We start from the raw sequence: 15,279 nt of genomic DNA, 5'->3' as shown, positions 1-15,279 counted from the left end.
ATGTATGAGCACTAAGCGAAGTGTTTATCCATGTGTATGTGCGTGTGTGTGTGCTGTGCGGAATGTGCTTTTCGTTTCCACAGACTGCGTTTTGCACATAAATAACCACATAACTTAATAAATTAAGAACTTTCCAAGGATGATGATTATTAACTACAAATTCACAAGAACCGATAAATATTCATTAGTTGGATATTTCGAAACGTTTAAATGAATAGCTAGAAACTTTCTACATACTTCCACTTTTCAAGATTTTTGCTATTGGAAGTTATAAAAAGTCGCTTAAAACTCAACCCTTGCGATAAAATTTATTTAATGCCTTCTAGTTGCTTTGATTTAGCTTGGACTACTGTGGAAGCATAACTCAGGAAAGACTCTCGCATACATCGATGGCCAAAACTCAGCTGAAGGCCCGATGTAGAATACAAGGTGAAGAAGCACTCTGCACATGTACGAGAATGTTGGGCAAAAATGGGTTCTTCAACCAAAGCTATCCTGCGCAGCCATTGTAAGACCGATGTGGCCCTAGTCTGGTGGCCCGCTATAGAAAAAACGAAACCAAGCTGCACAATATACAAAGATCCACAGGATCGCTTGGAGCTCTTCAACCAAAGCTATCCTGCACAGCCATTGTAAGACGGATACTAAAATATGTGGCACTAATCTGGTGGCCCGCTATAGAAAAGAAATACAACGAAACCAAGCTGCACAATATACAAATATCAGCGTGTATTCTACCCACAGGATCGCTTAGCAGAAGTCCTTGTGAAGCCCTTAACGTACTAACACATCTATCATTTGGACTTACACATAAAAACAATGACAGCGCAATGGATGCAGCGCGGTGAAGCTGGACAACAAGATCGTACGGTCAGAGCAAGATCCTTCTATAAGGACCCTCACTGCAAAACAAATCAGTCTTAACAATCCGCGGACTGTGAATTTCAAGCAAGATTTTACGGTTCGTTTTCCACCGAGAGCCGAATGGAGGAATGGGAAGCTGATTGATAGATTCGACATGGAAATCTACACAGACACAGAATCTAAGATGCTAGCTAGCGTGTTTCAAGCAGAAATATTAGCAATCAGAGAAGAATGCAAATCACTAAATACGACATTAGTGCAAAAGTAACCATCTTTTCAGACCGGCAACCAACCCTTTCATATATGTATATATATATTAGGCCGGGTCGATTTGTGGGGAGGCAAAAAAATCTTTTTAAGATGTTTGACTTCCAAGTCAGTTTCCTCTCTATGTTTAGTCCTAAGTACTTGGTTTCTTCCGAAATCACAACGCCTTGCGGTGTACCTCTACGTACCAATCTCCTAAGCACCGATTCTCCTGGATTCGCTTCAATGGTTCGATCTAAGGTTATTTTTATTAATTAATTTTAATAATAAATAAGTCGAATCTTGTAGGTATTTTCAAAGGACTCCTTTATATGAATAAATCTTAACCTTTTTCCGAAATATTTTGGCGGAATTCTTGAAATATACTAAACTTTATTACTCCGTTTGAAGAGCAACCCTAATGGGCACCATGAATGCCACGGAACTGCTTAAAACACGGAGATGTGTCTGCGGAAAACTAAGTACTCCATCATCATCCCTCTAATACGGAAACGTCGCAGCAATACTAACCTTGAAAATACCCCCGCCATAAATAGAATTGCTGATAGAAGCAGCAGAGCACAGCGTCATTTCATCTTCCCCTTATTGTGAATTACTTTTCTTTTCAGAAATCGTTCCTCATACTTCCAAAAATAATTGAATTTTCTTGCTTGAAAACAATATTTTATAGTAAATAAATACTCATACAAATGAAGACCTGTCACATTGAATATCACAAAATTTGGCAGCTTTGCCAAAAAATAGCGCAAATTTTCTGCTCATCCAAAACGCGATTAAATGCCAAATTGTAAAAGTACTTAGTTGTATAAAAAATTTCTTTCAATTACACTTTCAACACCGGCATAAAAATTTCCGCTTAATTGTACATTTATTGAAGTGTTAAATGCGAACAAATCACTGCTTGGCAAGCGAGAATGGAAATGTTGCCAAAAGCGATGGAAAGGTCAGATAATGCAACATATTTGTGAAAAAGTAAGTGCTGTTGCTTAAAGCGCAACAACAAATGTAATGTAATGTAATCATAAAGATTTGTAATTTGTGTGCTGGCCAAATTTGGTAGTGTATAATAAAAAAATAATATAATATTAAAAAATATTTTTTTTCAGCTTAAGTAAATAGTAAAATTACTCAAGAAAATTTTTAATTTGACCACTTTTTATTCGCTTTAAATACCACTGTTACTAATCGACTATTTATATTTTTCTTTCACTTGCAGGTCTCTACCCAAATTAAGCAGTCAAGACGAAGAAGGGGGGGCAGGTCATGGGTATGGTGGGGGGCCACAGCACTTTGAACCCATTCCTCATGATCATGATTTTTGCGAAAGAGTCGTTATAAATGTAAGTAGAAAGAAAGTACCGATACCCTTTAGCAAAATTCTGCTGCTGTTGTATAAAAATTAGTTTGTACTTCTTTTTAATTTGAACAGAAAATCAAAAATCATATTTAAAGAGCTAAAATTGATATTACTACTAAATTAAAATTAAAACTAATACGCAATTTTTAGCTCAAATTCAAATTCATTAGCAATCAGAACTTGAATTCAAATACAAACATAGTCAAAATTCAAATTCGAAAATCAATTTCGGTTTCAAACAGCAACTCGAATTCAATTTCATACACAAATTCATATACAAATACAAATACAAATGCAAATACAAATACAATTTGAAATTCAAATTAAATTCTTTAAATTCGCTTTAAATTAAATTCTTCAATTTTAAATTTTAGTCCAAAATCGAGAATTTGAATTTAAATACACACTCAAGCCCAATTGAAATTCAAACTGTGATTCGAAATTCAGAACTGAAAATTAAAATTCATTAACATTCAAATACAAATTAAAACTCAAGTTCTGTTTTAAAATCAAAATTTTAATTCAAATTTCAATTCAAAATTTTAATAGTAAATCACAAATTCAAGTCAGAATTCAAGTTCAAACTTTCGAATACAAAATTCAAGCCCAAATTGTAGTTCAGATTCGAAATTGGAAAACTAAAATACAAATAAAAATTCAAATTCAAAATTCGCAAATTATAATACAAATACAAATTTTAGTTCAAAATCCAAATAAAATTCCAATCCAAAATTTTAGTATTAAAATGCAAATTCAAATATATTAAAAATTCTAAAATAAACTCAAAACTCGAAAATTGAATTACGAAATGAAATCTTAACTAGAAGTCGAACTCAAATTTAAGTTTAAAACTAAAAACGCAAAAAACTCAAATAAAAACTAAATAAAATATAAATTCAAAATCAAATTGGTATCCTCGAATTAAGTAAATTTTTTCATATCGAATTCTCAAACAAATAAAATTTAAGTTTAAATTCAAAACTCAAAATTGCAGTTCCCACAAAAGTAAAATTCTTAAATCTAAATAAAATTCAACTAAAAACACAATTAAAAATAAATTCGAGATTCAGAACTCGAATGTCAAAATCAAATTTCTGAATTCAAATGAAAAATTTCAATTTAAATACAAATACAAATTAAATTCGAATTCGAATTAAAACTAAAAATTCGAAGATCTAGACCCAAAATGTATAAATAGTCCAAAATTTAGAATTTCTAATTAAAGTTCGAAAATTAAATTAAAAGTGCAATCTTACATTTACACTAATTTCCTTAAAATTTTAAAACGTAATAAATTTTTTTAATAAATCCACATACCAACGCATTTTAAATTCAAACTCAAGCTTTTGAACTCAAGATTCGAAATTGAAATGGAACTTGAGTTTGATTTCTTCAACTACACACAACTAAATTCAAATTTAGAATTCAAATTTCTAATTTCAAAACTCAAAATTCTAAACTCAAAGTTCGATATCCAAACTGAAAATTCAAGACTTAAAATAAAAAATTGAATGTTCAAATTTCAAATCTCTAATTTCAAAACTAAAAGTTCAAAATTTTAGAATTCAAAGTCCAAAACGTAAAATTCACACTTTTAAATAAAAACTGTAAATTCTAAATTAAAAAAAAATTAAAAATCTTAATTTCAAAACTCAAAATTCACAATTCAAACTTAAAAACTAAATATTCGAATTTCGAAATTCTAATTTCAAAACCCAAAATTCAAAATCTTAATTTCAAAACTCAAAATTCACAATTCAAACTTCAAAATTGAATAGTCGAATTTCGAAGTTCTAATTTCAAAACTGAAAATTCCAAATTCAAATGTAAAATTCAAGATCGAAGGCACAAAATTTGTAAATTTTAAATTCAAAGTTCGAAATCCAAAGCTCAAAGTTAAAATCTTAACTCAAAATTCAAGACTTAAAATACAAAATTGAATGTTCAAATTTCAAAACTCAAAATTTAAAATACAAAATTGAATGTTAAAATTTCAAAACTCAAAGTTCAAAATTTTAGAATTCAAAGTTGAAAGTCGAAAACGTACATTTCAAGCTTTTAAATAAAAACTGTAAATTCTAAATTCAAAACTTAAAATAAAAATTCAAAATTTTAATTCCAAAACTTAAAATTCACAATTCAAACTTCAAAATTTAAAATGCAAAATTGAATATTCGAACTTCGAAATTCTAATTTCAAAACACAAAATTCCAAATTCAAGATCTAAAACACAAAATTGGTAAATTTTAAATTCAATGTCCGAAATCCAAAACTCAAATTTCAAAATCTAAACTCAAAATTCAAGACTTAAAATACAAAATTGAATGTTCAAATTTCAAAACTCAAAATTCAAAGTTCAAAATCCAAAACACAAAATTTAAACTTTTAAACAAAAACTATAAATTCTAAATTTAAAACTCAAAATTCAAAACTTAAAATAATATAAAAATTCAAAATCTTCATTTCAAAACTCAACGTTCAAAATCCAAAACTCATAATTTAAAACACAAACTTGTGTATTCGAATTTCGATATTCTAATTTCAAAACACAAAATTCCAAATTCAAATCTAAAATTCAAGATCTAATACATAAAATTGGTAAATTTTAAATTCAAAGTTCGAAATCCAAAACTCAAATTTCGAAATCCAAACTAAACATTGAAGACTTAAAATACAAAATTGAATGTTCAAATTTCAAAACTCAAAATTCAAAATTTTAAAACTCAAAGTTCATAATCCAAAACGCGAAATTCAAACCTTTAAATAAAATATGTAAATTGAAAATTTTGAGTACAAAATTTAATATTCAAATATTAAAAATCTAATTTCCAAACTCAAATGTCTAAATTTAAAATTAAAAATCCCAAATCCAAAACTCAAAGTTCAAACTTTTAAATAAACACTGAAAATTCTAGTTACAGAACACAATTTCAAATACCAAATTTAAAATTCAAATTTCAAAACTCAAAATCCAAAATTCAAACTTCTAAACTTGAAATTCAAAGTTCAAAATTAAAATAAAAACTGGAAATTCAAATTTTAAAACTCAAAATCCAAAGTTCAAACTTGAAAATTCGAAATTCAAAGTTCAAAATTAAAATAAAAACTGAAAAATCAAACTCAAATTTCAAAACTCAAACTTCAAAATTCGAAATTCGAAGATCAAAGTTCAAAATTAAAATAAAAACTGAAAATTCAAATTTCAAAACTCACAATTCAAAATTCAAACTTGAAATTTCGAAATTCAAAGTTCAAAGTAAAATAAAAACTGAAAATTTTAAAATTCGAAATTCAAAGTTCAAAATCAAAACTTAAAACTCAAGATTTGAAATACAAAATTGATATTCAAAACTCATAATTCAATATTCAAAATTCAAATTTCAAGACTCAAAATTTAAAATAAAAACTAAAAATTAAAATTTCAAAATACCGATTTCAAAACTCAAAATTCAAAATCCTAAACTTAAAACTAAAAACTCATAATTAAATATTAAGAATTAAAAACCCATAATTCAAAATTCAGAATTCAAATACAAATGAAAACTAAAATTCATAGCCGAACATTTAAATTGAATACATTTTTTTTTTTTATAATAAAAAACACAAAAAATATCTTCTAAACTAAACATAGATAAAAAATATATTAATATACATTCGCATCTATTGTAAACTCTTGTTTTTATTTACTTTTTTTCTTTTATCAAAAAGGTTATATAATATTTTTTTTTTTTTTTTTTCAAATGTTTCTTACATTTCTCAATGAATTCTCTTCCTATTCTTCTTGAATTTCGCTTTGTTTTTGTTCTCCATTTTCATCGATGTCATCTGCAGGTAAGCGGGTTAAGGTTCGAAACACAATTACGAACGTTAAATCAATTTCCGGACACACTGCTGGGGGATCCAGCTCGGCGATTACGGTACTTTGACCCGCTTAGAAATGAATATTTTTTTGACCGTAGTCGGCCGAGCTTCGATGCAATTTTATACTATTATCAAAGTGGTGAGTTTTAAAAGAAACGTATATTTGTAGTGAAATAACGGTTTTTATATTTTAAAGTATACTAAATATGTATTTTATTGAACTATGATTTTTAATCTTACTAATGGAATACAAACATAGTTACAATGAGGTAGACTAAGTTAACAAAGCCATACTGGGATTCCAAGGCGGTTTGTTTCTAGTATTTCAATGCGAAATTTAAATATCTTACGCGCTTCTCTAAGGCAAAGGCCACCATTTCGGCTTAGACCATTCCACCCAAATCTATACTAAAAGTAATAATAAATTTTCAATGATACTTATGATATAATACTGGCCTGAAAACGAATTTATTAAACAAAAATTTAGAAGAAAATGTAATTTTTTGCATTTAAACAAAAATTAAAAAGAAAAAAATTATCAAAAAAACCAAATTAAAACGAAAAAAATATTAAAAATAAATTATTAATATTTGTTTAAATGTCAAGAACTAAAAACAAAAGCTTTGTGTGTTTCTGAGATTTGACATAAGCAACAGCCTTCAAATTTATTATGCAATAACCACTAGTAATAACAAAAGCTGTTACTAAACAGCGTGTACAGTGGGCGGTAAAGGATTAAAAGCTGCTTAACCTTACTTACCATTCAAATTACTTCATGGAACCTAAGACTTAAGCGCATTTATTAATAGTATATGATTGATTGGTTGATTGTGTGGAGTAGGCCCAAATGGCTACACAGAAGTTTAGTTATCGTGACTTATGGTTCCCGAAAGTCTTATGTCGTCTAGAAACAGATATACCTTGGATGGCAGCACGAAATATTCTTACTGAACTTAAACAACTCTGCGCTAGGCCCAATTTCAAACAACTCTACGCTTGGCCCTTTTAACGAAGTAGTTGTACTAGAAATTGCAATGAATTTCTCTTTGGTTTAAACTGAGGGAACGTCAAAGTCATCATCATCGTCAGGCAGCGTTACAGCTCGGAGAGAGCTTTTGCTTCGTCAACAAAACTTCTCCAAGTTACACGATTCAAGGATTCAGTAGCCCTCCAGTTATAAATTTTAATTTTCTTGATATCTTCGATGATGTCGTTTCTTAGACCTTCCTTTACATCTGGTGGCCAGTGCGATGTAATTTTAGAAAGATTTTCGGGGACGTTCCTTACTCATGCGCATGATGTGACGTAGCCATAAGAGTAGTGGCGATTTGACATACTTAACGACATCTTCACCTTTGCAAAGATGCAGCAGCTCCTCATTGTATCTAATGCAATAACAGCCATCATCAACCCGAATTATACCATACATTTTTCGTAAGACTCTTCTTTCGAAAGTTCGATTTTGTTCATCCTTGATTGATAATACCCATGACGCACAGCCATACCTAAGTCAAAAAATTTTCATACAGAGTTCTGCCTTAGCGATTGGCTCGCTCATTCGCTTCACTGTTTCCGTAAAGGAGTATCTACGCAAGAGAAAACAACCTTTTCAGCGACACATATAGTCAAAGTAAAAAGAAAATTCACATCATTTCAAGTATGCAATTTGATAGCTCATTGAATTTACTAAAGTGCAAGTTTCAAGTAGGTGAAAAATCAAACTGATTTTTGAGAACTTTTTTCGCTCACGATCTTGTGGATTTTCTCTATTTAACGCCTGCTCCCAATTTTTTTATATAAAAGAAAACACTCAACAGCGTTAGCCAAAAAATTGTCAAAAATCAATGCGGTTCTTGAACTACTAGAAACTTGCACTTTATTCTATCAAAATAAAATGATCTACCGGAAAGTTTGCTAAAAATTTTGAGTAAAAAGTTTGAAATTTTGATGAAACTTTTTGCGTATTTTATGTAAATTTAATATAGCAACTTAGCATTAAATGGTTTTTGTTGTAGTACCAACTATACTTTTATAAAAAAATAATTGAAATTACAAAATAAATTGACTAAATAGTCAAAACTTGTCAATATGTGGTGTACACTTCCTTTTGACTTTGACTGTATGTAGCTCAGATTTGGTGATAGGAGATGCTAATGATAATAGTTCCACCTGGCTGTTAGAATATATTCCTGCTCTATTTCTTTGTATAACCCTGTTTCTTAAGGTCTCTTACTGGCCTCAAAAAGAACTAACACTTCCGCTTAGAGAAGCTCACGTGATTCAGTGGTCGAGTCAAAATTGATCACTGTAAAGAGAAATGGCTACTCTAAGGTCTACTTGACCTCTCCATGGTATTACTCTGGAAGAGAAACGTACCTGAAAAACCTTTATTGGTACATATAATAAATTTATTTTACTTCCCCTATGAGCGATTCCATGTCAAGTGACAAAGGGTGATTTTTAAAGAGCTATAGGAAAGTTTTTCAAAAAAACACACGTAAACTTCAGAAAAATGCATGAAATTTTTATTTAAATCGATAGTACAGTTCATAGAATTTAATGTTTGAAGATTATTTCATGCAAATGTTGACCGCGACTGCGCTTCAAATGGTCCATCCGCTTAGTCCAATTTTGGCATACTCTTTCCAATGTTTCGGCCGGTATCTCACATATAAATGTTGTAATGATGTGTTCCAATGCGTTAATTGAAGCAGACTTGTCTGAATAGACATGAGCTTTAACATAGCCCCACAAAATATAATCTACAGGTGATATATCGCACGATCTGGGTGGACAATTGACAGGTCCCGAACGTTAAATAAAATGTTCACCGAACTCGCCTCTCAACAAGTCCATTGTTACGCGTGCTGTGTGGCATGTGGCACCGTATTGCTGAAACCACATGTCATGCAAGTCAAGCTCTTGCATTTTGAGCAAAAAAAAGTTGGATGTCATTTCACGGTAGCGCTCACCATTCACAGTTACGTTACGATTCGCAGCATCTTTGAAGAAATACGGTCCATAAACTGCACCAAACTGTGACCTTTTCTGGATACATTGGACAATTCTGCTTATTTACGTACCCATTGATCCAGAAATGAGCTTCGTCGTGGAACACAATTTTTCAATAAAAAAGTGGATCTTCGGCCAGCTTTCCACGAGCCCATTCACCAAAAATTCTGCGTTGCGGTAGGTCATTCGGCTTCAATTCTTGCACCAGCTGTATTTTGAAAGGCTTCACACTTAGATTCTTTCGCAAAATTTTCCACGTTGTTGAGTAACAGAGGCCCAATTGCTGCGAACGGCGACGAATCGAGAATTGATGGTCATCATTAACACTGGCCGATACAGCTGCGATATTTTCTTCAGTTTGCACTCTACGTAAGCGTGTTGGTGGTTTGCTGTCCAATAATGTAAATTTGGTTCTAAATTTAGTCAAAATAGCTCGAATAGCCGCTTCAGTGGGTCGATTAAACTGGCCATAAAATGGTAGAAGCGCGCGATAAACTTTCTTAACAGAACACGCATTTTTATAATAAAATTCAATGAAACGTGCGTCAGCTGTTTAAACCAACTATTTAAAAAGATAATAGCTAAAAAATCACCCGTTAGTAGCTCTATTTTTTGGCATTCCGCTAATATGTCCCAGCCATCTTGTTCGTTGACTTTCTATATGTCTCATATATCTATGTAGAAATCTTTCGATAGGGTTATTAATTTTGCGCCACCTTGCACATATATTTACATAACATGAATTTGTGCATGTGTTTGAAACTAAAATGATATTACTATGAAATATTTTATTATATAAATATTAACATGTATTTTTCTGCTCTTCTCTTTTACCCCTCTCATCTGACAATACACAATCATGTGCGCCCACACATTTATGATATGAAATAAACACAAATATCCACACGAAAATATATTTTGTTAAATTTTTTTTTTTAATATCTATTTGCACTATAAAACACTGCCGTTTTCTTTTATTATTATTATGATTGCCATTAATCACCATTCGTATTTTCATTACCATAATTTGTATTTTACAATGAAACTCCCTCATTTAGGTGGTCGACTGCGGAGACCGGTCAATGTCCCTTTAGACGTATTTAGTGAAGAAATAAAATTTTATGAATTAGGTGATCAAGCAATTAATAAATTCAGGTAAGAGTGTTACCAAACTAAGCATAAACGATGTAAAATATTTGAAAATTTGAAAACAAATATTTTCGTATAAAAATTTGCATAAATAATTGGTTACTGAAGCTGATGCGTAGATTTAATTGGAATGTTAATGCTGAATGAATTCTAATAAAAATTTGGTTTTTCATGTAGACTTGTACTATATATACATACATACATAGATACTCGTACACACTAAATGTACAGAGCAACACTTTCTACCAAATTTTGATTAACGTGCATCAACACTAACACAAATGTAAACTGACAAAAGCCCAGTTGGAGAGACAAATCGAAAAAAAAAACAACGCATGCCCACATAAAATCAATACATATGTACATATTTTATTTTTTGAACAACTTATACTCAATAGTTATGTATTTTCTTAATTATTAATCTGAGTTTACACTCTGGGCTCGAACACACCACTTAAGGCACTCAGTTGCATCAGCTGCAAGTCAAAAAGTAGTTTAGAACTGTAGTTGATATACTTAAATACAGCCATATTTGCAAATGTAGTTGTTTATTTAACTAAAAAATATTTCTCTTTAAAGAACTTAGAAAACTATATTTAATTTTAAAAAATATTCCAAAGCATACAACAACAGCTGTTAGTTCAATTTATGCACTTCAAAATACTTCAGCGCGCACGGAATGTGAATATCATAAAAAACGTCACACAAAAATGTCATTGACGTCACTGAAAACTGAGTTTGGTAAATTTGATAAAAATGTCTTTGAATGGTGGAATATTTAGAACAGCGAACTGTAGCTGGCCATGCCATACCTTATTACCTTGCACCCACTTCAACTCCATGCGTGGTCTAGCCTTAGAAATAGTTAGCGTAGCGGTTCCAACTTGATGATGTTTGAACTAAGTATTCCTCAGTTGTCCATTGTACATCCATCCTCAAAGTCCTTCTTTAGTCATTCTCGCCCTCCATCTTTTTAATCAAATTTTCAGATAAAGTAATTTACTTAGATAGTTGATTAGAATCAACCTGAATCAATGCGACCTGAAGACATGCATACGAAGAAGGCCGACAAGTTTTCTTTTGCTACTCCATAAATTTGTAGGTAGGTAGGTGAAATGGTTAAAGTGCACCTGGCACTCCTCCAGTAGCACTAAAGCGCCGTTTTGATACCTTTATGAGACCTCCAACAGGCAGATATCTACAGCCAACCAGAGCTGTTAATATAATGGAGAATATTGATTGGATTTAGGTTGGCGCACTGCCCCAGGCTGTCGAAGAAAGGAGCTCCCAGTGACATTAGTCTTCTAGCTGCCAAATCCGGACATTTACAGAGAAAATGCTCAACGGTCTCCTTCTCTGAAAGGTCCCCACAGCTTCTGCAATGGGGTTAAATGGTAACTATAGCTTTTCCGCGTGTGTGCGGATCGTCCCCTGACCGGTAAACACAGCTATGAGTTTGGAAATTTAATGGCGAGGAGTCAAAAGACTTTCTGATCTCTCCGTATATTTCACCGGAGCTAAAGGTTTTTCGAAATAGCACATGAAGAAGTTGAGCTCCATATTTTCTGCGCTTTCCTGAGAAACAATATGTGCAGTTCCCCGTTAACAACTGTCAGGGGGATGCCAACGTCCGGGTAGGAGGTCTCTGAACCCAATTCAGTCCCCTTCCTGGCAAGTTTATCAGCAATTTCATTTCCCTCTATGTTCCTATGTCCTGGAACCCTGATCAGAGAAATGTTACCTGCGCACCCAAGATATTTGATATCCTCCTTACAGGAGTTTACTAGTTTCGTTCTGCACCATGGCGTCGTCAAAGGCGTGATCGCGGCTTGACTATCGCAGAAAATGTTAATATCTTCCTCGCTCCCATGTTTCCTAAGCATTATGCATGCCTGCAGGATCGCAAAGACTTCTGTTTAAAAAATACCTGCTGATTTTGAGAAAATCCCTGCTCCGACTCCCGATTCCATCTTGGAACTGTCAGTGAAGACGTAGGTGCAAGTTTCTATGCAGATTTTCCCCTCCATCCAACCCTGCCTATTTGGAAAGATTGCCCTAGCCAAAGTAGGGGCGAAAGGACAGCACCCTGCGGCGTCCCCGTGTGAACGAAGAATCTAGTGACTTTAGGTTAATTACCATTGAGTTCCGGTATAAAAACACACTTCTCCGTGAATTTGGTATAAAATCGATATTATTTAATATGCGATTCTAATCCTCCCTCAAAAATGTCCAAAATATTCGAAAGCTAAAAAAAACCAAAAATATGGCTGTACAACTAAATAATTTCGTATTTTTTTGTTAAAAACCCCATTTATTTAAGTATTTATAAAAGTGAAAAAAAATATTTTATTCAAAATATAGTCCATCGGAGGCGGCAACATTTCCCATCTTTCAGGCAATTTATGGATGGCATCCCAAAAACACTTCTCATCTTTTGCGCCGAGAAAGTCATCAAGCCATTTTTTAATACCTTCAACATTGGTGAACCGTATTCCAGAAAGGTGATTCTACATCGACCGAAACAAGTGGTAATCAGAATGAGCTATGTCTGGGCTATAAGGCGGGTGAGATAGAATTTCCCATCCGGCATTTTCCAAATAATTTTTGACCGGTACTGCAACACGTGGCCGAGCATTGTAATGATGGAAAATCAATTTCTCGTGTCTGGTCGCCCATTCTTGCCGTCTTTCGGCTGTTGTATAAATTGTTGCCTGTATACCATAGCTCTCCCGTGATCGTCTGGCCCGATTTTAACAGCTCATAGCACAGCACACTCATCTGATCCCACCAAATATAGAGCATTACCTTCAAACCATGAATATTCGGCTTTGGTGTTGATTTGGCTGGTTGGCCTGGCTTCACATATGATCTTTTACGCTGTGGGTTGTCGTAATGAATCCACTTTTCATCGCCAGTGACAATACGATTCAAAACCGATTTCTTTTTGTGGCGATTAAGCAGCATTTCAGACATGCAAAATCGTATCTCAACGTCTCTCGGCTTCAATTCGTGTGGCACCCAATTTCCTTGTTTGTGAATGTATCCGGCTGCTTTTAAACGTTTAGAAATGGCTTGTTGAGTGACTTCCAATGTTTTTCCAAGTTCTTCTTGAGTTTGACATGGATCTTAATCGAGGAGTGCCTTCAATTCATCGTCTTCAAACTTTTTTGATGGACCTGATCGCTCTTTGTCTTCTGTGTCAAAATCACCACTTTTAAATCGTGCAAACCACTGCTGACATACTCTAACCTCTGGAGCATATTCAAGATAAGCTTCTAAGAGTAAACGATGTGCTTCTTTAAATTGAATAACAAAAGCAAACCTCCCCGCGAATGCTGTTTTGTTGGAACGTAATTTGACTTGACATTTTGGCTATAATAAAAAAAAATTGTGTGTTTTACATTGAATAGCTGTCACTGTCAAAATATTGACTACATAAATAAATATGAGATTAGTAACAAATACGAAATTAATTAGTTGTACACCGATAGCTCGAACAATTTTTATAACAACCTTGAAAACAATCCATAACTAAAAAATATTAAGAAAAAAATATTTTTTTTTTTACTTTTGAGCTGTTTTTATGCGCTTTTTTCTTCAATGTCATGCGGACTTTCAGTGGCAGTTTGGGTTCATGTCCACTTAGGAGAAAATATGCCTCATCGCTCGTCACACACTGCGCCAAATGCAATTCTTGCTTCTCATAAAATTCTTCTCATAAAACGTTTGGATCCCTTTTAAGGGGTTACATACGTCCAGCAGAGCCAAAAACTACGCAAACTTTATAAAAAAATGTATTTTCTTCACAAAAATTAGTATATAAAAATCACGTGACTCAAAGTACAATGAAAAAAAGGTCGTTCCACGGTCTGCATCATTTCTCCTTGAAATGTTGATCGATCTGTAAAAAGTCAAAAAATTCTTCTACAATAAAATTGTAGTTATAGTCTGTCGAGTAGAATTTCTGAATTTCGAAAAATTTTACAATTTCTTCTCTTCTTAATTGGCGCGATAACCGCTTACGCGATTTTGGCCGACATTAACAAAGCGCGCCAGTCGTTTCTTTCTCGTGCTAACCGGCGCCAATTGGACACACCAAGTAAAGCCAAGTCCTGCTCCACCTGACCTTTCCAACGCAGAGGAGGCCTTCCTCTTCCTCTGCTACCACCAGCTGGTACCGCATCGAATACTTTCAAAGCCGGAGCGTTTGTATCCATTCGGAGAACATGACCCAGCCAGCTGGTTCCTAAATACACGAAGTCTTTTACAACCTCAAAATTATAACTGTCAACAGTGACGTGGGTACCGATACGCGAGTGCGCCGACTGTTTGTTTGAAGACAGGAGGTACTTCGTTTTGTCCTCGTTCACCACCAAACCCATTCGCTTTGCCTCTTTATCCAGTTTGGAGAAGGCAGAACTAACAGCGCGGTTGTTAAGGCCGATGATGTCAATATCATCGGCATACGCCAGCAATTGCACGCTCTTATAAAAAATTGTGCCTGACGATTAAGTTCTGCGGCTCGTACGATGCTCTCCAACATCAGGTTAAAGAAGTCACACGACAGCGAGTCACCCTGTCTGAAACCTCGTTTGGTATCAAACGGCTCGGAGAGGTCCTTCCCAATTCTGACGGCGATGCTGCTGTTGAGCAACGTCATCTTACATAGCCGTATTAGTTTTGAGGGGATACCAAATTCAGGCATAGCGGCATACAGGTAACTCCTTTCCGTACTGTCGAATGCAGCTTTGAAGTCGACGAAAAGATGG

General features: G+C 33.4%; 1 protein-coding gene across 1 annotated transcript in view; it reads left to right on the top strand.

Moving 5' to 3' along the window:
• The window catches only part of LOC128857441 (potassium voltage-gated channel protein Shaker), a 186,123-nt gene that overhangs the window by 54,805 nt on the left and 116,039 nt on the right, over positions 1-15,279 (top strand). The window contains exons 3-5 of the mRNA XM_054093199.1: positions 2,348-2,471; positions 6,320-6,488; positions 10,420-10,516. Coding sequence (XP_053949174.1) covers positions 2,348-2,471; positions 6,320-6,488; positions 10,420-10,516 — 390 coding nt within the window. The remainder of the gene's footprint in view (positions 1-2,347; positions 2,472-6,319; positions 6,489-10,419; positions 10,517-15,279) is intronic.

The sequence above is a fragment of the Anastrepha ludens genome, chromosome 3 (assembly GCF_028408465.1).
Source record: "Anastrepha ludens isolate Willacy chromosome 3, idAnaLude1.1, whole genome shotgun sequence".
In the NCBI taxonomy this organism is placed as follows: domain Eukaryota; kingdom Metazoa; phylum Arthropoda; class Insecta; order Diptera; family Tephritidae; genus Anastrepha; species Anastrepha ludens.
This window is presented reverse-complemented; position numbering and strand designations above follow the sequence as displayed.